This window comes from Saimiri boliviensis, chromosome 12 (genome assembly GCF_048565385.1).
Source record: "Saimiri boliviensis isolate mSaiBol1 chromosome 12, mSaiBol1.pri, whole genome shotgun sequence".
In the NCBI taxonomy this organism is placed as follows: domain Eukaryota; kingdom Metazoa; phylum Chordata; class Mammalia; order Primates; family Cebidae; genus Saimiri; species Saimiri boliviensis.
The window spans coordinates 84,338,829-84,362,288 of record NC_133460.1 but is presented as its reverse complement, the minus strand read 5'-3'; the positions used below and the strand labels follow the sequence as shown (position 1 = coordinate 84,362,288).

Sequence of the window (23,460 nt, the reverse complement as noted above, 5' to 3'; positions counted from 1 at the left end):
AAAATCATTGTGATGCAGATAAGCTATAACGAAAAACAATTTGTATACCATAGTGGACATCTGTTGATTGACTACATAGTCAATATTAGATAGCATCTGCTTCTCCTTTCTCCCTTCCCAATAATATCCAATTTTTCTCCAGATCCCCAACTTTCTCTTTCCTTAGGAAGTTTATATCTGTGAAACTTCACCTCACTGCTAACCCCAGGGATAGTTTTGTCTGGCTTAAAATAGGCAGTACATTTCATTTCACCAGCGACGATTTATTCTTTTGGGCTTGTACACGACCTAACACAATCTTAGTTAAAATGAATCTCAGGATTCTTGCTTGGAATGCTTGCTTCAATGCACTTGAAGGCAATACTTATTCCATCTCTCTCTCTATTACATTCCACCACCACCAACATCCACTTTTAACAACTTTTCATAACCAAGGCTTCAAATTTTATAGAAACTAAACATCTCTACTTTTATAACTTCTAGTCCCAGAATCTAAAAAACCAGTTGGTAACCTTGGAACACTACAGAATTGTGTTCCATAAAAAGGTTGTGGCAGTTGTTGAAATTAGAAAACTAACACTGTTCAACAGAACTTCTAAAATGAAAATGACTCACCTCGGTGGAAAGTGACTGGCAGAGGACGGCAAATAGCTATAAAAAGAAAGTCACATAACAACATGAATGAAGAAGTCATCACGGATTACTACCTACTGAATTCTCCATGTTAGCTGAAACTTTTTAACACCTTCTCCTAACAAGACAGTAAACTAACATAATAATAAAATGGCAGCCTTAAAAATTCAAACGTCTCATCTTTCCACAAATCTCTGATTTTTACATAAAAAATGGTTATGCCTTAGCACCAAATGAAAATCATTTAAACTGACAACCATAAGGACAGCATTACATCTATTACTTGCCCCTCTGAGGACATTTAAGAAATACTTTGGCCTAGTAATATAGTTCGTTTGCTTCTGTCCTCTTCACACCTTCCAACTTGGTGGTTCATCCTCATCAGCTATAATAGCTTTTGAAGTTCTTGGTGCAGTAATTAAAAGAATCATGGTAAATTTCCCTTAAATTTCTACTCTATGAGAACAGTAGCAGAACCTAATCTACAGTAATTAAGGTGAGTTAAGAAGGCTTTGCCATACATACAACCCACCCCAAACCTCTAAATAACTACTATTTGAAATACTTAGGTTAGCATAAGTGCCTGTAGCTATGACTGCAAAGTCGGTTTTGTGATGATGTTTTTCTAAATTGGGAGCATAAATACAATTATCATTAGAGGCTTTTAGGTCGTAGATACAAATTCTTACCCATAAGGGACATACACAGCTCTTTGTCAATGTATCCATCTTCAGTTAATGCCCCAAATACCAAACCATCAGCACCATAAAGCTTGGCAAGACGAATGTCAGCCTTCATCACCTCAATTTCACGATCTGAATACAAAAAATCACCTCCACGTGGCCGAATCATCACAAAAACTGGGATCTGAACACTCTGCTTCACTACTTGAAGGACACCTGCAAGAAAAGAAAGTAGACTAAAATTATGTGAGCTAAAAGCTCAATAAAGCCAATGATATATTACTGGTCATTTATATCTGCTTTTGTATATTACCTCCAAAAGAAAAAGGTGGAGTTGACTAAGGAAACCAGAGAAAGATGGCTCTAAAAGGAAGGAGGACACTGAGAAGAAAAATGTATATATGGTAGAAGGTAAGTAATAGCAAAGGGTTAAACAGAACAATTTCGAAAACAGAAGATACTATAATTTAAAAGCACTTGTCAGTTGACTCAACAAAAATCCTTCTGACTCAGAACCCTTTTATTGGTATGTGACATTTGAAAGTGTAATAACTACCAGGCTCAATGTTCTGCCAGTACATTATTCCCCAAGATTCAATTTCTTCTTTCTAATTAATTACAGCTCTATTTAAAACCTACTAGAGAGATGGTTAAATAGTTTCAATGTTCATATTCCTTTAACGGACAAAGAGATTTAGCAAAACCTTTTTTTTTTTTTTTATTTAAACAAGATATGTGAAAAGGAGCAAAGTTCTACTTATGATTTTATGTTTTATGCAGAGATCTATGCATAAAAGCACCTAACCATGCCATAATATGTGGCTAGCTCATAAACCATCAATAGTATAACGCTGTGACAAGCTCCATCACTTGTTTACCCAGTATGAATTTCCTTTTTCCTTGCTAAAAAAACTCCAATTTTGCATAGAATAGCAGTTGTCCAATACCAAGCAATGAATTATAGTTGGTGTTACAAAAACAGACTGTACTCAAATTTATAGACATGCTCTAGGGATTTTAGAATGGCCAGGAATGCCCTCTTTTAGTGGGAAGATTCCAAAGGGCTGTTGCAGATACAAACCTTTTACATTAAATTATGCTATTACCTACCTCAGAGTAGCATAACTTAGGAGACCAAAATTCATGTAGGGACTTCTGATTTTGGCCAAGACAGAGTAACAGTGACTGGATTTACCTTCCCACATATAATAAAAATAATTAAAAATTTAAAAAGACAAAATATATGGAAGAGTGGTTTGCAACACTGGACAGTGAAGGGCAATGATCCTTGAAAGTGGTAAACAATGAAGTCAATAAGTCAATTCTGATTGACCCAATTTACTGCCTTGAGAATTACTAAGCCAAAGCACAGGGATGGGGGCCCTACATGGAGCCAAAAGAATTCCTCGAGTTAAGGAGACAAAGCTGAGAGTTCAGGAAGACTGAAGTAGCTAGAGTTTGTAGGAGAGGGTACAGGGATGACAGAAAGACAACACTGGAGTGGCAAAGACTATCTAAATGGTTTAAAAAAGGAATTTTTTTTTTAAAAGCTAGGCTTGGTATGGTGGCTCATGCCTGTAATCCCAGTGCTTTGGGAGGCTGAGACAGGGGGATTGCCTGAGCCAATGAGTTCAAAATCAGTCTGGGTAACACAGTGGGACTCCATCTCTACCAAAACAAACCAAAAAATTTAGCTGGACATGGTGGCACATGCCTATAATCCTAGCTACTTGGGAGGCTAAGGGAGGACAATTGCTTGAGCTGAGGAGTTTAAGGCTGTAGTGAGCTATGGTCACGCCACTTCAGTCAAGCCTGGACAACAGGGTGAGACCCTGTCAAAAGAAAAGAAAAGAGTAGAGAAGAGATGAGGAGAACAGAGGAAGAAAGGAAGGAAAAAGAAAGAAAGAAAGAAAAGAGAGAGAGGGAAAGGAAAGGAGAAAAAGGAAAAGAAGGAAGAAATAGAAGAAAGGAAGGAAGATAACTCCGGAGGTCTGCAGAGAACCTCCTTTAATATTCAGCTGAGTCCTGACTGGTGCATGCATGCAAAGAAACTATGCAAGACCTGGGAGAGAACCACTAAAAAGGATTAGCAATAATGTGTCTGTCATTCATACCAAGCTGGGAATAATGCCTGTTCCACTAGCCAGACAGGAAAATTTCAAGATTCATGGGCACTGGATAGAGTACACAGAAGAATCTTGACTCAGTAATAAGGAATAATTAGTTCTGTATTAACCACTGCCCCTGACTTGCCCAACAAATCTTAAAGGCAAGACCCAGAAAGATCAAACTGTTTTGGAACATTTGCAGGAATCCAAGAATGTCTAGTAACCAATAAAGTAAAATTCATAATGTCTTGCATCTGATAAAAAATTACCAGGCAGGAAAATAAGATATAATAGGTAATAAATCAAATGAAACAAACCCAGAACTGATGCAGATGTTAGAATTAGCAGACAAGGTCATTAAAACAGCTATTGTAACTTTATTCCATATGTTCAAAAAAGTTAAGAGACATCAGAGATATAAAAAAAACTCAAATTTCTAGAGATGAAAACTACAATGTATGAGATGAAAACATACTAGGTGAGACTAACAGCAGATTAGATAGTGCAGAAGAAATGGTCAGTAACCTCAAGAACGAAACAATAGGAACTATGCAAAATGAAATACAGAAAGGAGATTTTTTAAAATAAAGAAGTTCACCCGTGACTTTTGGGACAATTTCAAGCAGTCTAATTTTAAATATAACTGAAGTCTCTGAAGGAGGGAGTGGAGAACACTGCATGCTAAAAACTGTCCAAATATGATGCAAAGTATTAATGCACGGGTCCAAGAAACAACAACAAAAAAAACTATACTCAGGTACAGCATTAGAAAATTGTTTAAAACCGGCGGTAAAGAAAAAAATCTTAAAAGTAGACAGAAAAATTAGACATATTACATAGAGAAAAATAAAGATATGGATGATAGTAGATCTTTTTGTCAAAAACAACACAAGCAAGAAGACAATGGAAAAACATTTTCAAAGAAAAAAAAACTGTCAACCTAGAATTCTATACCCAGCAAAAATACCTTTCAAAAATAAAGGAGAAAGCTATTTTAGACATATAAAAGCTGAAAGAATGCATCACTAGGGCCAGGCACGGTGGCTCAAGCCTGTAATCCCAGCACTTTGGGAGGCCGAGCGGGCGGATCACAAGGTCAAGAGATCGAGACCATCCTGGTCAACATGGTGAAACCCCGTCTCTACTAAAAATACAAAACATTAGCTGGGCATGGTGGGGCGTGCCTGTAATCCCAGCTACTCGGGAGGCTGAGGCAGGAGAATTGCCTGAACCCAGGAGGCAGAGGTTGCAGTGAGCCGAGATCGCGCCATTGCGCTCCAGCCTGGGTAACAAGAGTGAAACTCCGCCTCAAAAAAAAAAAAAAAAAAAAAAAAGAATGCATCACTAATATACTAGTTAACAACAAAAAGTTAAAGGAGGTACCTCAGGTAGAATGAAAATGAAACCACCTAGAAATATGGGGTCTACACAAGGAATGAAGAACACCAGAAATATGGGTGCATATAGGTAAATACATGATTGTTTTCTTATTATTTAAATCTCTTATTTAATAAAAGATAACTGACTCTTCAGACAAAAATAACAGAAATATAGCTTGGAGTTTTTGATATATGTATGAGTAAAATGTATGACAACAATAGCACAAAGACCATTTCAATACACTGAGGATGCCAGCATGGAAACATTTTTAAAAGGCCTAATCCTTGATGTTACTGCAGAGCAGCTGAACCAGTATTAACAATTACCTACCTACCTTTCAATTATTCAATGGAGAAAGAAATATGTTTGATCAAATCTTTGATTTTGTTTTTTACAACCATAAACATTTCTGATACAACATCCATAACATAGTTAACATGGCATTAGTAAAGGGCCCCAATGAAACTGATTATCAGTTGCTTCCAGGCTCTATGAACTCGAATCAGAAAATCTGTGAAAAATGGACACTTACCCATGCTGGGTGTAGTTCCTCCCTCTGATAAACCAGAACATAATTCAATCCGATCAGCACCTGTAATATAAATGCATTGCTCAACACATTTTTTTAAAAATAAGCTCTTATTGAACAGCAACCTGTTTATACATATTTTTTCCAAATATAGAACAGTCTTAGAAATAATCCCAGAGAAATCAAATTATAAAACTAGAGTATAACTGTTTTTAACTCAGTTATACTCTGCAGCTCACACTGTGTTACTGATACTCAAATTTAAGAGTTAATTAAAGTTAAGCTAGTTCTCTTAAAATTTTGTATTACAGGATTGCCTCTTTATGTACAGGAAAGTAACAAAGAATAAAAACATTTCTTAAAACTGACTACAACAGTGAAATACTGAGTCTTTGGTGATAAGAAAATAACATAATCTTTTCCAAAAGGGTCTTTAGTATTGTAAGCTTTAAAAAACACAATGCTACTTTTGAGTAGCTAAACCAAGATAATTTCAAGAATAAGAAAATACCGAAAGCAAAAGAATTATTGGGCTACCAAGGTCACATCAAAAGATCTCAGGAACCAGTCTGAAGTTCTCACTAGCCAAAGATAGCACATTTTTTCCATCAATAAGCAGAATAACTACAATGGATTAAAATACATTATTCTAAAAATTACTATAACAAATAAGAGAAAAGAAGCAAGCATTTATTCTGCCTTTCTTGTACAAACTGAACTTCTCCATAACCAAACAGATAACGAGGGAAAGTTCTTTACAGAAGTATTCTAGTTCGTAAGTGAAAAATAAATGTCACCATTTTGCAACTCCTATTAAAATATGGATTGCTGCCGGGCGTGGTGGCTCATGCCTGTAATCCAAGCACTTTGGAGGCCAAGGTGGGTGGATCACCTGAGGTCGGGAGTTCAAGACCAGCCTGACCAACATGGTGAAACCCTGTCTTTTAAAAAAAAAAAAAAAAAAACAACGGCCAGGCGCGGTGGCTCAAGCCTGTAATCCCAGCACTTTGGGAGGCCGAGGCGGGTGGATCACAAGGTCAAGAGATCGAGACCATCCTGGCCAACGTGGTGAAACCCCATCTCTACTAAAAATACAAAATATTAGCTGGGCATGGTGGCGCATGCCTGTAATCCCAGCTACTCAGGAGGCTGAGGCAGGAGAATTGCCTGAACCCAGGAGGCGGAGGTTGCGGTGAGCCGAGATCGCGCCATTGCACTCCAGCCTGGGTAACGAGTGAAACGCCATCTCCAAAACAAAAACAAAAACAAAAACAAAAACAAAAACAAAAACAAAAAATAAATAAATAAATAAAATATGGATTGCTACATTTATTGGGTGAAAAGCTGACAGAAAACCTTAAGGACAGATTAGGCTGGCAATACCTGAACAACTCCCTCATCAATCTTAACATCACAAAAACAAAAAACACCCAACATGTTATGTCCTCCTGATGTGATGCAACAGGAAGCATATAATGTTACCTATAAAGAAGTTTTGTCAAAACTGAAATCTGAATCTGATTAGGCCTCTGGGCTAACTAAATTTACAGGAAATACAGTGGTGAGAGGACTACGTTAAATGATATCACACATATAATTAGCAAAATTGAGACTATGAGATACTCTAAAAGATGAATATCACAGTTGCTTTAACAAATCATAAGAAAGTAAACAAAGAAAACAGCAGGAGAAACTTAAAGATTTTTTTTTTTTTTTGAGACAGAGTCTTGCTCTGTCACCAGGCTGGAGTGCAGTGGCGCAATCTCGGCTCACTGCAACCTCCGCCTCCTGGGTTCAAGTGATTCTTCCGCCTCAGCCTCCTGAGTAGCTGGGACTACAGGCGCGTGCCACCACACCCGGCTAATTTTTGTATTTTTAGTAGAGATGAGGTTTCATCATGGCCAGGATGATCTTGATCTCTTGACCTTGTGATCTGCCCACCTTGGCCTCCCAAAGTGCTGGGATTACAGGCATGAGCCACCATGCCTGGCTGAGAAACAAAGATTTAAAGAGACTGGTGGGGCGCGGTGGCTCAAGCCTGTAATCCCAGCACTTTGGGAGGCTGAGGCAAGTGGATCACAAGGTCAAGAGATCGAGACCATCCTGGTCAACATGGTGAAACCCCGTCTCTACTAAAAATACAAAACATTAGCTGGGCATGGTGGCGTGTGCCTGTAATCCCAGCTACTCGGGAGGCTGAGGCAGGAGAATTGCCTGAACCTAGGAGGCGGAGGTTGTGGTGAGCCGAGATTGCACCATTGCACTCCAGTCTGGGTAACTAGAGTGAAACACCATCTCCAAAAAAAAAAAAAAAAGATTTAAAGAGACTTAAGAGGCATATAAAACAAATGAAATATTTGGGTCTTGATTCAAAGAACTGTACACATACACACACACACACACACACACACACACACACACACACACGTACACATCCACTCTTGTATGAGTCAGCTGGAGAAATTTGAAAACTGACTGGGTTATTTGATGATATTAAGAAACGATTTTTTTTAAAGGTGTGTTACTGAAAACTGTGGTGTTTTTTCTTTAAAAGGGACCTTATCTTAAACAATATACATTCATAGGCTAAACATGGTGGCTAACGCCTGTAATCCCAGCACTTTAAGAGGCTGAGGTGGGTGGATCACAAGGTCAGGAATTCGAGATCGGCCTGGGCAACAAGGTGAAACCCTGTCTCTACTATAACACAAAAAAAATTAGCTGTGCGTAGTAGTGGGTGGCTGTAATCCCAGCTACTCGGGAGGCTGAGGTGGGAGAATCACTTGAACCCAGAAGGCAGAGGTTGCAGAGATTATGCTACTGCGCTCCAGTTTGGGTGACAAAGCGAGACTGTCTCCAAAAAAAATATGTATATATATGTGTATGTACACACACACACACATTAATAATTCCACATTATTTATGGATTTCTTATATATGTATACATACTAGGCCTTTGAAAACAATAAAGAACTGAAACAATGAAAAAAGACTCCTTATTTTTAGAGACACCCACTGAAATATTTAAAAGGAAATAACATGAAGTCTGGGATTTGCTTCAAAGTAATCTGAGGATAGGAGAGGAAGGTAGTACTACATAGACTGGGGGTCAGCAAACTATGACCTGCAGGCCACAGGAACATACCTTGTTTTTGCTATGGCCTGTAAATTAAGAATGCTTTTGTATTCTTTTTGAAAAACAACAGCTTTATTGACATAAAATTCACATCATACAATTCATCCATTTAAAGTGTACAATTTAGTACTCTTTAGTATTTAGCATATACACAATTTTGCAACCATCTCCACAAGTAATTTTAGAACATTTTCATCACCCCCAAATAATCCTATACCCTTTATCAGTCACCTACCCTTCTCATGCCTCTCAGTCCTAAGGAACTATTAAAGTACTTTCTGTCTACATAAACTTGCCTATTTTAGACACTTCACATAAATGGAAACATATGTTTTATTTTCTTTCACTGGATTTTTGCTAAAGGAAGAAGGATTTTTACTTTTTTTTTAGACAAGATCTGGCTCTGTCACCTACATTAGAACGCAGTGGTGTGACTGGCTCACCTCAACTTCTGCCTCCTGGGCTCAAGTGATCCTCCCACCTTAGCCTCCCGAGTAGCTGGGACTACAGGTGCTCACCATGCATGGCTAATGTTTGTATTTTTTTTTGGTAGAAGCAGGGTTTGGCCCTGTTGCCCAGGCTGGTCTCAAACTGCTGGGCTCAAGCAATTCACCCACCCCAGACTTCCAAAGTGCTGGGATTACAGGTGTAAGCCATAAGACCCAGCCAAGTTTTACATTTTCAAAACATTTAAAAATAAAGTGACAAAGACCAAATGTGTCCAGGAGAGCTGAAAATATGTATACTATGTGACTCTTCACAGAAAAAGTTTGTTGCCCCCTGAAATAAATGAAAAACTGGCCATGTGATGAAAATGGGTGAAGATGAGTGATGTGTACATGGGGTTTACCTTATGTGCTCTACTTTTATATATGTTTATAATAAAAATGTTTTTTAAATTTTTCTGAACCTGAGATGATGGAAATTTCTGTGCTTCCCATTAAAACGAGTTCAGAATACAACAGAAATTTTGAGGTAAAAATAGATAATGTTCAAAAGTAAAAAAGATAATAAAATTCCTCATGATGAAGTCTCTGAAGTCATCTTTAAGTCAATGGTTTAAAAAAATTAAAATTTTGCTAAGTTCAATAAAAAAATGAAGTCAATGAGTAAGCACTATTGTCCACACTTGACTTAAAATGTGACCCACTTGGGAAGAGGAAGGGAGGGACATAATTTTCCAGTAGGATTTCTAATTGGTTGTTTCTGAAAGCATTATGAGGATCCTTAGAGATTACAAGGTCCTCTGAGACAAGTTCCCAGGATTAATTTTCAGACTTTTAAAAGGTTAGCCAACTGTCATTCATTCTCTAATTTCTCTTACCTCCTCTTTCTGCATTCACAGCTGACTCCACTGAATCAACACAGACTTCCATTAGAAATCCATTTGCTGCTCCTAAAATACATGGAGAACAAAGAGAGTTCATAAAGGCTCTATCCATCCAGACCAATTTACCACAAATAGTTTACATTTTGCTGCCAAAATGCAAATGTTCAATAATATGTAAATAGATAAGTACACTAGTGCCCACGAATGCAATAAAATACCACATTAAAATTAGCTGGGCATGGTGGCACGTGCCTGTAATCCCAGCTACTCAGGAAGCTGAGGCAGGAGAATTGCCTGAACCCAGGAGGCGGAGGTTGCAGTGAGCCGAGATCGCGCCATTATACTCCAGCCTGGGTAACAAGAGCGAAACTCCGTCTCAAAAAAAAAAAAAAAAAAAAAACAAAACCACATTAATTATTGAATTGATGCCTCTAGACTCAAATAGGTACACACACACATACATATGAAATTATACTGGGAAAATGTATATTGAATGCCAAATAAATCTTCCTAAAACATAGACCTCATCATCACATTCCAGCTAAGATTCTTACAATGCATCTCAATGCCTGCAGAATATATTTAAACTTCTTTATAAGGAATAGATGTTTAAAAGTAGGACAGACTTCAACTCCATGTCTTACCCACTATTTATTTTGTGATCCTAGATTAGTTTTCTATAAAACAAGGTAGATTTTAGTATCTACCTCTGAGTAGTGAGGATTAAATGGGATAATTCATGTAAAGTGTATAGTTTCAAGAAACAAAAAAAAAAAATTAGCTATCTGGCTGGGCATGGTGGCTCATGGCTGTAATCCCAGCACTTTGGGAGGCTGAGGCAAGTGGATCACATGAGGCAGGAACTGGAGTCCAGCCTGGCCAACATGGTAAAACCCCATTACTACTAAAACTACAAAAATTAACAAAGCATGGTGGTGTGTGCCTGTAATCCCAGTTACTCAGGAGGCTGAGGCAGGAGAATCACCTGAACCTGGGAGGCAGAGGTTGCACTGAGCTGAAATTGCATCACTGCACTCCAGCCTGGGTGACAGAGCAAGCCTCCGTGTCATTCCTTCTTATGCCTCCAGCTCTCCCCAGTCCCTCCTCAATGCCTTCTCCTCCACCCAGAGTTCCTTGTGGCTTCATCTTTGAATAAAATTTCCCAAGGAACATTTCCATGATTTTTATTCTCTCCCAAAGTAGAATATTTTATGTCCTTCTTCTGAACTCATTTAACTCTTCATGAGTTATAAAACCCCACTTGTTCCTCCTTAAAACATGAATTACTTTCTACCTTTTATTATTTATGCAGATAAATGTCTGATCAGTTTTATTTGACTTAGAGTGCCTTACTTTTTGTTTTGTTTTTAAATACAGAGTCTTGCTCTGTCACCCAGGCTGGAGTGCAGTGGCATGATCTCAGCTCACTGCAACCTCCACTTCCTGAGCTCAAGCAATTCTTGTGCTTCAGCCTCCTCAGTAGGTGGGACCACAGGTATATGCCACAAGACCTGATTAATTTTTGTATTTTATGTAGAGATGGGGTTTTGCCATGTTGCCCAGGCTGGTCTCAAACTCTTGGACTCAAGCGATCCACCAGCCTCAGCCTCCCAAAGTGCTGGGATGACAGGTGTGAGCCACCACGCCTGGTCTCCTAAGTAAGTTATTCATATGAGAAATCTTTATCATCACCCACACCAAGCACAGTATCTACCATGGTACACAATAATCAAATATGTACTGAAGTCTGAATAATTACTTCATAAATATTAATGTATTTCTATTACAAAGTGTGATGTAAACAGTTCTGAGTTTTTTCTGTAAGCACAAAGTTTTTAAAAAATTAACAAAACAATGCACACTTCATGCAATGAGACCTAATAGAATGTTTCCCAAATACTGGTAATGGTCAATCCTGGTGGGGTGTGATTTGAAATTATTTTTATTTTCCTTTTTACTTTTCTTTATTGCTTTTTTTCTACCAATTTTTACTTTGAAAAACAAACAAAACAAAAACCTATCATCTACTAACATCAAATCGCAACTGCCCATTTAAGACTATCAGTCCCAAACTGTGAAAGAGTTAAGTGTCGATCTATGCTCTTAACCAACAGCACTGCATTGTTAACTCCCTAAGTTTCTTGATAGCTATCAGACCAGCTGTCAGATCAGGGGCACTGGCCCATGCTGCAGGGGGACTATTTGCTTCACACAAGAAAGAACCCCAGCCAGAAGATGGAGAGATGTACAAAAACGGCTACGACAGAAGGCAGAATAGGCAGTTGTCCCAAGCAACAAAGTTATAGAGACCAAAGGAGAAGAAGCAGCAGTTCTCAAAGTGTACCAGTCCAGGTAGCTTTGGGGGCCTCTGAGACTTTCAGAGTCTGTAGGGTAACAACCATTTTCATAACAATACTAAGACTTTATTTGCCTTTTTCACTCTGATCTCTCACAAGAGGCGTTTTATTTTTTTATTTCTTTTGAGACTGAGTCTCACTCTGTCACCCAAGATGGAGTGCAGTGGCAAGATCTCGGCTCACTGCAACCTCCGTGAAGAGGCGTTTTCAAGAGGCTACTTGACACGTTAGACTGAATGAAACAACAGGTATGAGAATCCACCTGTCTTCCATTAAAACATAATGAAGAAACTTGCAAAAATATAAAATTTGCCATTCTTTTGCTATTTTGTTGTTTTGGAACATTTCTTTCTCATAAAAAAAATGTTATGTCAACATGTAATGAGTTTACTATGGTTATTTTCCAATCAATCAATATTTTAAAATTTTATTTAGTTTTTTGAGACGGAGTCTCGCTCTGTCATCCAAGCTGGAGTGCAGTGGTGCGATCTCCGCTCTCTGCAATCTCTGCCTCCTGGGTTCAAGTGATTGTCTTGCCTCAGCCTCCAGAGTTGCTGGGACTACAGGCATGCGCTACCAGGCCCCGCTAATTTTTACACGTTTAGTAGAGACGGGGTTTCACCATGTTGGCCAGGCTGGTCTCAAACTCCTGAGTTCAGGTAATATGCCCACCTTAGTCTCCCAAAGAAAAATCTATTTTAATTTCTAATACAGTCAAAATCGATAGATGTAATCCATAAAAAGAAAAGATCTGTGAGGATCTCGATAACTTTTAGGAAGGTAAAGGAGTCCTGAGATCAAAGTTTGGAAGAACCAAAGAGTTCACGGAGGAAGAGGAGGGACTTGCCAAATTCTCTGGCACCTGCCATGCCAACCTACTCCGGCACGCAGGAAGAACTCGGGACTTGGAGCAGCCACAAGCTCGGCCACTTGGTAGCTGCGTGGCTCTGGGGACAAGCCCCGTCTCCGCCGTGGCAACTACAGATAACTGCAAGTTAGGAACTGGGCTCCGCGCTCGACAATTAACTATCCCAGCGGGATACCGACTGCTGGTTCCAGGTGAGGGGGCGGATACTGGCATCCTCGAGTGGTGACAGAAAAAAACGTGAAGCTGAAGTTAACCAACTCGCACAAGGTCGCACGGTCGTAGTGGGAACCCTGGGACTCGAACCTTGGCTTCACAGCGGACCCATTCTCGCTCCCTGCACCTCGTCACGACCTCGGTTTCCACACCTTTAGAGCCTCAAAGATAGAAGGTGCCGCCCACGGGACTGGAAGGAGCTGAGGAAACGACTCCAGGACAAATCACCACTGACCACCACTCCCGCCAGCCCGTCCCAGGGAGCCGAGTCGGCCAACCGTCCCCTCCCCGCCACCATCCGCACCGGCCTTCCCGGACGGTATCCGCGCCCGTTTCCGCTCAGAGGAGGCCCCCTGCCTCTTCATACTCCACGCGTTCCTCCCTCGTGCGCCTGCAGCTTGCACTAGGAGTTTGGGCTCCGGAGCGCAGGAGCAGAGAAGCGCGTCAACAGCTGCGCGCAGCTCTACTAGCGGCCCCGACGCCTACGCCCCAGCAGCCCCAGCGAAAGCCGAGTCTCAGAGCGCAGGCGCAGTTACTGTTTGCTCTAGTCCCCGGAGAAGGCAGGGCTCTCTCCGTCCGACCCGGAAGTGCTTCTCTTATCCGTGGCGGAGAAAGGAGACCGGGGATCCCTGGGTTGCGGAAGAGGTGGCCGTGCACTACCGTCAGTATGCAGCGATTGCTCTTTCCGCCCTTGAAAGCCTTGATGGGGAGGCAGTATCTGCGGCTCCTGGCTCGTAGGGCGGCGCCTAGAGCACAGGTACCGCACTGCAGCAGACTCCGAGTCGCGGGAGCGGGGATGGAGTGAAAGGGCCAGGATAAAGATAATGGAGAGCCCCCGCATCACGTTTCCGGAGCTCCTTACAGTGCACTCACAACGCATTTCCTTGTGTTCAGAGCCCCTAGGTTCAGATCTGGACTATTGACCTGCTGTGTGGTATTGGCCAAGTGATTTAAACTTTGTTCCTCAATTTCCTTAGCTGTAAAACTGGGATAACAATACTACTTTAAGGTTTGTTATGGGGATTACATTCTTTAATATACATCAGGCCTTTAGCACATGGTAAAAGCTGAGAAATTTTTACCCGTATAGCTGATTTTTACTTAAAAAGTTACAAGTAGTCAGGTGAGGAAGTATAACTGCATTCTATAGAGAAGGAAATTGAGGTTTAACACTTTTCTAAAGGTTACTCATTTAATCAGAACTAGGGAACCGAGCATGGATCTTTGGATTTGTAGAGGTATAGTCAGAAGAGGGCATGTATCTTGCTTAACTAGTAATTATTGAGTGGTTATTATATATTAGGAACTGGAAAAAGATAAATATTACAAGACTCCTGCCCTGGAGGAAGTCAGTTTGTTCAGTTATGAAATCCTTATCACGGTCTCGTTATATAAAGAAACGATGTTAGAAACAAAGGTAGCAGGAGAGAGAGAGCAAGACTGACAAGATGCTGCCATCGCAAAGCGCATAGTTTAGTGGGAGATACAAACAAATGTGCTGCAAAGTCATGTGCTGCATAATAACATTTTGATCAACAATAGCCACAGATATAGTGGTTGTCCTATAAGATTATAATAGAGCTGCCCTTCCAAGTGTACGTTTTTTTAAAAAAAACATCTTTTTCTCTAAATTTCTTTTTTAGAGACATGGTTTTACTTTGTCATTCAGGCTGGAGTGCAGTGGCATGATCATAACTCACTGCAGCCTCCAACTTGGAACTCCTGGGCTCAAGCCATCCTCTTGCCTCAGCCTCTTAAATAGCTAAGACTACAAGTGTGTGCCACTGTGCCTAATTTTTTTTTTTTTTTTTTTTAGACAGAATCTGGGTCACCCAGGCTGGAGTGCAGTGGCACAATCTCGGCTCACTACAACTTCTGCCTCCCCGGTTCAAGCAATTCTCTGCCTCAGCCTCCCAAGTAGCTGGGATTACAGGCACCCGCCACCAAGCCTAGCTAATTTTTATATTTTTAGTAGAGACGGGGTTTCACCATCTTGACCAGTCTGGTCTTGAATTCCTGACCTTCTGATCCGCCCATGTCAGCCTCCCAAAGTTCTGGGATTACAGGTGTGAGCCACCATGCCTGGCCCAGTGCCTGATTTTTTTAAAAATAGAGATGGGGTCTCGCTATGTTACCCAGGCTGGTCTCAGGCTCCTGGCCTCAAGTGATCCTCTCACCTTGGCCTCCCAAAGCCTTGGGATTACAGGCATGAGCCATCGCACCTGGCCACATTTTAAAATCTTTTATACCATATTTTTACTGTAATTTTTCTAGGTTTAGATAAATAATTAACATTGTGTTACAGTATTCAGCACAATAACACACCATACAGATTTGTAGCCTAAAAGCAATAAGCCATACCATATAGCTCTGGGGTATAGTAGGCTACACCATCTAGATTTCTGTAAGTACTTTTTTTTTGAGAGATAGAGTTACGCTTTGTCACCTAGGCTGGAGTGCAATGGCGCAGTGGCTCACTGCAAACTCTGCCTCCCAGATTCAAGTGATACTCCCACCTCAGCCTCTCAAGTAGCTGGGATTACGAATATACAACACCATGTCCAGCTAATTTTTGTATTTTTAGTAGAGATAGGGTTTCACCATGTTGGCCAGGCTGGTCTTGAACTCCTGACCCAAGTGATCTGCCCACCTTGGCCTCCAAAAGTGCTGGGATTACAGGTGTGAGCCACCACACCCAGCCTTTAGATTTGTGTAAGTCTATGAGGTTCACACAATGACGCAAGTGCTTAAGAATGCATTTCACAGAACCAATGTCCCTGTTGTTAAGCGATGCTTGACTGTACGCTAAAGTATATTAAGGGCCATCCAGTGTACTGTGGGAATGACCTATTGCAGACCTTGAAAAGCCTGGGAACACATTCCAGAGGAGGTGACATGTAAGCAGAGATCTGCAGTAGGTATTATCAATCAGGGGACAGGAAATGTACCAGCCAGAGAGAAATGTTTAATGACCTAGATGTGAAAGAAAATAATTCATATCTGTAAGCAGAGTGAAGTCTGAGGGACATATGCAGAGATGAGAAGATTGATGTAGTTTGGGATAGGCTTGAGTGAGGCAAGACTCGAAAACCGATGGGAAAACCAGGTGAAAGGTTGATGCAGTAATAAGGGATCATGACTTACCAAGGCGTAGCTGTGGGTATGCAGCCGTACAGGGTACTTCACCCTAATCAGAATGGGGTTGAGTGTGGGTAGCAGCCATTCCATTTCTCCAGTTGTAATTTGTCTATCTTGATCCTTAGTGTGATTGCATCAGATGCCCTTTGAGGCCAGGGCAATACAGCACCATATCTGAAGTAGCTTTGCAATCTGGAAGGGGTACAGTGTCCCTGCCCTCAAAGGCTGCTGAGCGAGTGGTGGGCCGATGGCTCCTGGTCTGCAGTGGAACCGTGGCTGGAGCAGTTATTCTTGGTGGAGTAACTAGGTAAGTAATTTGCTCATAGTGAGTTAGGTATTTGGATCATTAGTGGATCATTAGTAGAAACACAGGATGATTGAGGAAAAAGGCTTTTTTTTTTTTTTTTTTGAGACAGAGTCTTGCTCTGTGACCCAGACTGGAATGCACTGGTGCTATCTTGGCTTACTGTGACCTCCACCCAAGTTCAAGTGATTCTTCTGCCTCAGCCTCCCCAGTAGTTGGGACTACAAGTGCCTGCCATCATGCGCAGCTAATTTTGGTATTTTTAGTAGAGACAGGTTTTCACCATGTTGACCAGGCTGGTCTCAAACTCCTGACCTCAAGCGATCTGCCCACTTCGGCCTCCCTAAGTGCTGGGATTACAGGCATGAGCCACTGCGCCCGGCTGGCTAAAGGAGTTTTACAGAGCATCTAGTCTAGCTCCCTAATCATACAGATGGAGAAACTGAGGCCTTAAAGAAGGAACATATCTGATGGCTTGCCCTGCCATAGAACAGTTGAGTGTTTTATTAGTAGGAGCCTTCTAGAAACACTGGTTTACATCTTAACTAGTACCTGTGCATTGTTTATGTATCTTTTCTCTTCCAATCAGGGTTCAAGTTTGTCTCAAAACTTTCTTTACAGTTGTTTGAATTAAAACCAAAGAAGTTCCGTGCATCACAACTGGTTTATGTTTCTTAGGTTTAGTTAAATCTATGAGGAGACTATAGATTTAGATACTCCTCCCTTCCCCCTCTTTTAGTTGCTGAGGAAACGCAAGTCATTTGTCCTATGATTTTGCACAGTCTAGATTTTGCTGATTGCATAACTGTTGATGTTTAACATGTCCCTTTGTTCCCTCTCTTTCCTGTGACTGGATGGTTGCTTGATCAGATACAAATTGGGGATGAGGGAGCAAAATACTTCAATAGGTGAATAGAACATTCATGAATATCTGGTGTCTATTACAGATGTTAACAGCCATTGATTACTATTGCCTAGATCCATTATTTCATTAGTGTAGCAAAATTATAATATTTTATTAGCTCAACTCTAAAAAGCTTTTCCTCATCAACAATTTGGATGTCCCAAGGTATAGTTTACATAGGAAAGGCAGGATAAATACTTGATTCTTCTTTGCCTTTATTTACCATTTTTCAAAATAACAATTTGGTCCCCCAAATCCTCCAAAGGCAACAAATAAAGCATTTGAGTTTTTAAGGCTCATTATGAGCTCATAGGTTCAAACACACTTGAGATGTTTCAGTCCATTGTGATGACGGTGTTAATGATTTGCTCAAATTGTCCCATCTTTAGTCAGTGGGCATCTCCTGAAATCGGCTCTAGTGACTTTTTGGCAGGGCCCTAATTACCTTTGATAGCTTCCTTACTTTCTAGTATGACAAGATGTTCCAAGCTCACCTTGTACATTTCTTGCCTCAGGCCTAAAATCAGCCTTTTACTTTAGGAATCCTAACTCCTTTTGGTGAAAAATTTCTGATTTTAATCAAATGTGTCTTCCTCAGATTCTCTTCACATTCCACATCCCTTATTTCAAAATACCTTATGTGTTATATAAGTTATGAGCAAGTGCAACAAGTTTGAATTTTATTGTCTATAAATTTACCCAAGAATCTAAACCTGTGTACATATAAACAGATCTCTTTTCCCTGAAGAATGTTGGTTATGCATTTAGAACACATTTCTTTGGCTGTAGAGACTGATTTTGCCCAGGCGTCCCCAAACTTTTTACACAGGGAGCCAGTTCACTGTCCCTCAGACCTTTGGAGGGCCGCCACATACTGTGCTCCTCTCACTGACCACCAATGAAAGAGGTGCCCCTTCCTGAAGTGCAGTGGGGGGCCGGATAAATGGCCTCAGGGGGCCGCATGCTGCCCACAGGCCATAGTTTGGGGATGCCTGATTTTGCCTGTCAGGGAATGCTAGTGAAAGAATTGGGTTAAAAAAAATGAATTGGGGAGACTTGAATAAAAGGATTGAGAGAATGTAAGGGTAAATACATTTGCACCTGATGGCAGCTGTTTCTGACAAAATTCTAAGCAGTGAGAAAGAAGTGTCTCAAAAGAGGAAACAAGGAAACCATGTGTGTACCTTGAACGATGTTAAGTTCAGATCCACTTGTTGCTGTAAACCTTTTGTGAGTAATCCAGCCTCACTCACACACCCCCAAAATTTTTTCTTATCCTAAGGTTGACAGAGTCTGGCCTCTCAATGGTAGATTGGCATTTAATAAAGGAGATGAAGCCACCTACAAGCCAAGAGGAATGGGAAGCAGAATTCCAAAGATACCAGCAATTTCCAGAATTTAAAATGTAAGTGTTAGAGAAAATTAGGTAAACATCCCACTAGGCCTGTTTGATCTTTTGCACTTCCACCCTTCAGAATGGTTAGGTTATTTCATGATCTTTGGTTCAGTTATGTTTAGTGAGCTCCTATTCTAAGCCTTTAAATCCAAAGTCATTCTGAGGCTGTTGAGGAAGAGGCAGACCTACCAAGTTACAGGACTGAGAAAGTTTTTGCATTCCATAAAAAAATAAAACTCAGAAGGATGTTTCCTCTTTCTTCTTTTTTGACTTCCCATTTCACCCAGCTTGAATCATGATATGACATTGGCAGAATTCAAGTTCATCTGGTACATGGAATACTCACACCGAATGTGGGGTCGCCTTGTAGGCCTTGCATACATCCTGCCTGCTGCCTACTTTTGGAGAAAGGGCTGGCTCAGCCGTGGCATGAAAGGACGTGTCCTTGCCCTCTGTGGCCTAGTCTGCTTCCAGGTAAGATTTATTCAAGGCTGAGAAACCAGAAATGCTCCCAGGAACTTCCTAGTTGACATTGTTTTTAAGGAAATAATCTCTGAGGCACTTTTAATAGAGTAGGTGAGAGAATGCATTTTAGTGTCACAGGCCTCGCTTCAAGCCCCAGCTCTGCCACTTAGTAGGGCAAATTACCTAACCTCTGAAAGCTACGATTTCTTTGCCTGTAAATGGGGATAATAGCGGTCAGCATGTACAATTGTGTAAATATTAAATGAGATAATCCGTATTTGAAGTACTTAGTTTAGTGCCTGGAATCAGTAAGCACTAAGTAGTATATTTTCATGTGCTACAAGAAGCAGAGTTTGTTTCCCATCATGGGTGTCTCCTTGAGTTCTTGTCTCTTCCCTTTTTCTAACTTGCCTGCTGTAGGAAAGTGGGATCCCTGTGCTAGAATGCTACAGAAGCATACAGGAAGATTCCAAAAGAGAGAAACATTTTGTGGGATGAAGGACTGTAGAATACAGATGTAGCTAAGAGATAGTCAGATATAAATGGCAATTAAAATCATGTAAGTTGAGCTCCTCTTAAGGAAATACTCCCACAGTTAACAGGTTAGTACTGCTAGGATAATGCAAAAAAAAAAAAGTTGGGTGAAATTGAGAGCCAGGAATTAAGGGAGAAGACACATAGGAGTATGTGGGTCAAGGTATAGAGATCCTGAAGGAGATTATCAGAGAATCAAAGAAACATCATCAAAATTTGACTAGGAAAAAGCTAATTGGTTAATTTAAGTCAGAAGTGGTAAGAAAATGAGCCAATTAGAAGGGATTAAGGCCGGGCATGGTGGCTTATGCCTGTGATCCCAGCGCTTTGGGAGGCACAGGTGGGCATATCACTTGAGGTCCGGAGTTCCAGACAAGCCTGGCCAAGATGGTGAAACCCTGTCTCTACTAAAAATACAAAAATTATCCAGGCGTGCTGGCATGGGCCTGTAGTCCCAGCTACTTGGGAGACTGAGGCAGGAGAATCACTTGAACCCGGGAGGCAGAGGTTGCAATGAGCTGAGATCACGTTACTGCACTCCAGCCTGAATGACAGAGCAAGACTCCATCTCAAAAAAAAAAAAGAGAGAGAGAGAAAGAAGGAATTAAGGAGGGAGATGAGAGAGAAGAAATAGAGGCAGCAGAAACAGGTAATCATTAGACATTAATCAGAGTCTAATAGTAACCAGAGAAAGGCAGGTAGAACAAAATGAAAGTTAACATTTTCAAATTTGAAAAACCAACACTGAAAACACACTATTTGGTGGCAGAAATTGAAGATGTTAGATAAGGTATGGGAGAAGAAAGTGGGCTAGTGAATCACACTTTGTACGTCTTCATCTTTCAGTGTCTCATGCAGATAAAATCAAGGTAATTAGAATATGCAGGGAAATCTTGAAAAGGGAGAGAAATGCCCACAAAGATTTCCTGAAGAGTATACATTTAGAAGAAGTGGCAGAATCCACCTCTTTGGCCTGATTCTACGGAGTTGGGCAGGTGGGGGTGAAAGGACGGTGTCTTATCTCATATGATTGGAACTGATAATTATTTGGTTAATTGAAAAAACCAGTTAAAGCAGAGAATCATAGAATATGATACGTACCATAAACTTTTAAACTTAAATCTGTACTTTCATTACCAACTTTTAAAAAAATCAAGGGCTAAAGCCTTTTCTTTGACTATGCATCCCCAGATTAGCATTCAGCTGCAGGTTTCTTATATCCCCATAAACTATGATTTTGCTTAAAGAGGAATGGGAACAGATATTTGCAAAGCGATCTGCATGCAAAACCTTACTGATTTTTATGATTTCCCCCTGAAACTTTTATAATTTTCTTACTCCAACCTAACTTGATGGTAGTTATTTTTAAGCATTTACCTTTATTAAGTTTCTCCAAAGTATTCAATCTAGTTTTATGAGATACATTATTCATGGACCTTTTTTTTTTTTTTTAAGCTCATCGGCTATCGTTAATGTATTTTATGCATGGCCCAAGACAATTCTTCTTCCAATTTGGCCCAGGGAAGCCAAAAGATTGGATACTTTTTATCTAAATAGTAGTTAAGTATTAATGGTGATATGTGAAGAATTGTGAATAAGTCATGAATCTTGGGACAGTGCATATTGGGGAGGGTATGGAAAGAGAAGGGGTAGATAAAGTTGAACAGATCATTTCTACCTTGTTTGCTTTCTCGCTTGGGGGTTCTAGGGTTTGTTGGGATGGTATATGGTGAAAAGCGGACTAGAAGAAAAACCAGATGCCCATGACATCCCTCGGGTCAGTCAGTACCGCCTCGCTGCTCACCTGGGATCAGCCCTGGTTCTTTATTGTGCCAGCTTATGGACCTCGCTCTCACTGCTGCTCCCTCCACACAAGGTGAGTTGTGTGGAAATATCTCTTCAAGACTCCGCTTTCAAATTCTTTTGGATATGTATCTGGAAGTAGAATTACTGGATCATACGGGAGCTGAATATTTTGCCAACATTTTCTATTTGGAAAGGTGAAACACAAATTGAAAAATAGAGTGGGAGGGAATACCAACAACAAGAGGTATCCCCATCACTTTACCTTTGACTCCCAGAAGGGATGGTGGATGGCAAGGTGAGGAAGATCAGAACAGAGGTGTTTCTGAACTTCTGGTGTTTATAAGAGCCATGTTGCACTGTTCATTAAACAGAGACCTACCAGTTAAGTCTAATAATATAGGAAACCTTAGTGATTTTGTCTGAAGTAGTTTTCTGTATGCTGATTAAAGGAAAATGCTAGTTTTTCATTTTATGCTTTGATTTAAAAGCAAGGTATAACTTTTTTTTGAGGCCTTCATTAATAATAGAGGTCTCAAGACACTGCACCCTTATAGGACATTTTTTTCCACTGAGAATTGTTTTTAACAGTGAGTCTTGGCTGGGTGCAATGACCCATGCCTGTAATCCCAGCACTTTGGGAGGCCAAGGCAGGCAGATCACCTGAGGTCGGGAGTTCAAGACCAGCCTGACCAACATGGAGAAACCCCATCTCTACTAAAAATACAAAACTAGCTGGGCATGGTGGTGCATACCTGTAATCTCAGCTACTTGGGAGGCTGAGGCAAGAGAATCACTTGAACCCGGGCGGTGGAGGTTGTGAGCTGGATTGCACCATTGCACTCCAGCCTGGGGAACACGAGTGAAATTCTGTCTCAAAAAGAAAAAAAAAAAAAAAAGAGCCTTATATTAGGTATTGAAATCATGGGTTGACCTGAGTAAGCTGTTCCTGGAGAAAAGTTTGAGATGACAGCAGGACTTTTCAGTTGAATCATCTGTTACATACTTGGAACTAGCAACTCGATCCCGATAAGGACTGAAGATGTTGTCTGGGCAGTCATTCCCACAGAGAAGCCAGTTGGGTTGAAATATTGATGTACTAGACAACCACATCTGAAAAATTCCTGTTCTCCTGACTTTCAAAGCCAGACTTCTTTTGTTTTTGTTGTTTGTTTGTTTTGAGATGGAGTCTCGCTCTGTTGCCCGGGCTGGAATGTAGTGGCACAATCTCAGCTGACTGCTACCTCCACCTCCCCGGTTCAAGCACTTCTCCTGCCTCAGCCTCCTGCCTCAGCCTCCCAAGTAGCTGGGACTACAGGCGCGAGCCATCATGCCCAGCTAATTTTTTTGTATTTTTAGTAGAGACGGGGTTTCACCATGTTGGCCAGCCTGCTCTCGAACTCCTGACCTCAGGTGATCCACCTGCCTCTGCCTCCCCAGAGTGCTGGGATTACAGGTGTGAGCCACCACACCAGTCAAAGCCAAACTTCTAAAATGAATTGCCTGCATATATAGCTGCTGCCTCCTGACAACCTATTCCTTCATTTCAATCCCTGTAATTATCTTCCCCACCCAACCCAATACATACCCACTCACACATTTACCCACACTCACACATAAACCCACATACTCTCACTGCTGAAATTGTACTCTTAAAGGTTACTGATAACTTAATCAAT

The 23,460-nt window shown here is 40.8% G+C and overlaps 2 protein-coding genes across 7 annotated transcripts in view; one reads left to right on the top strand and one right to left on the bottom strand.

The window, feature by feature from the left end:
• CUTC (cutC copper transporter) overlaps nt 1-13,727 on the bottom strand; it is a 49,040-nt gene extending 35,313 nt beyond the window's left edge. For all 4 annotated transcript variants that reach the window (XM_074382743.1, XM_074382745.1, XM_074382744.1 and 1 more), the window contains exons 1-5: nt 13,542-13,727; nt 9,794-9,865; nt 5,337-5,396; nt 1,323-1,532; nt 616-651 (exon numbers count right to left, since the gene is read on the bottom strand). In XM_074382743.1, the coding sequence (XP_074238844.1) occupies nt 616-651; nt 1,323-1,532; nt 5,337-5,396; nt 9,794-9,865; nt 13,542-13,602 (439 nt within the window). In that variant the 5' untranslated portion in view covers nt 13,603-13,727. The remainder of the gene's footprint in view (nt 1-615; nt 652-1,322; nt 1,533-5,336; nt 5,397-9,793; nt 9,866-13,541) is intronic.
• A 33-nt stretch (nt 13,728-13,760) lies between these two features.
• The window catches only part of COX15 (cytochrome c oxidase assembly homolog COX15), a 37,327-nt gene continuing 27,627 nt past the window's right edge, over nt 13,761-23,460 (top strand). For all 3 annotated transcript variants that reach the window (XM_074382741.1, XM_003922309.4, XM_074382742.1), the window contains exons 1-5: nt 13,761-13,994; nt 16,501-16,682; nt 18,866-18,988; nt 19,267-19,453; nt 21,687-21,854. In XM_074382741.1, coding sequence (XP_074238842.1) covers nt 13,905-13,994; nt 16,501-16,682; nt 18,866-18,988; nt 19,267-19,453; nt 21,687-21,854 — 750 coding nt within the window. In that variant the 5' untranslated portion in view covers nt 13,761-13,904. The remainder of the gene's footprint in view (nt 13,995-16,500; nt 16,683-18,865; nt 18,989-19,266; nt 19,454-21,686; nt 21,855-23,460) is intronic.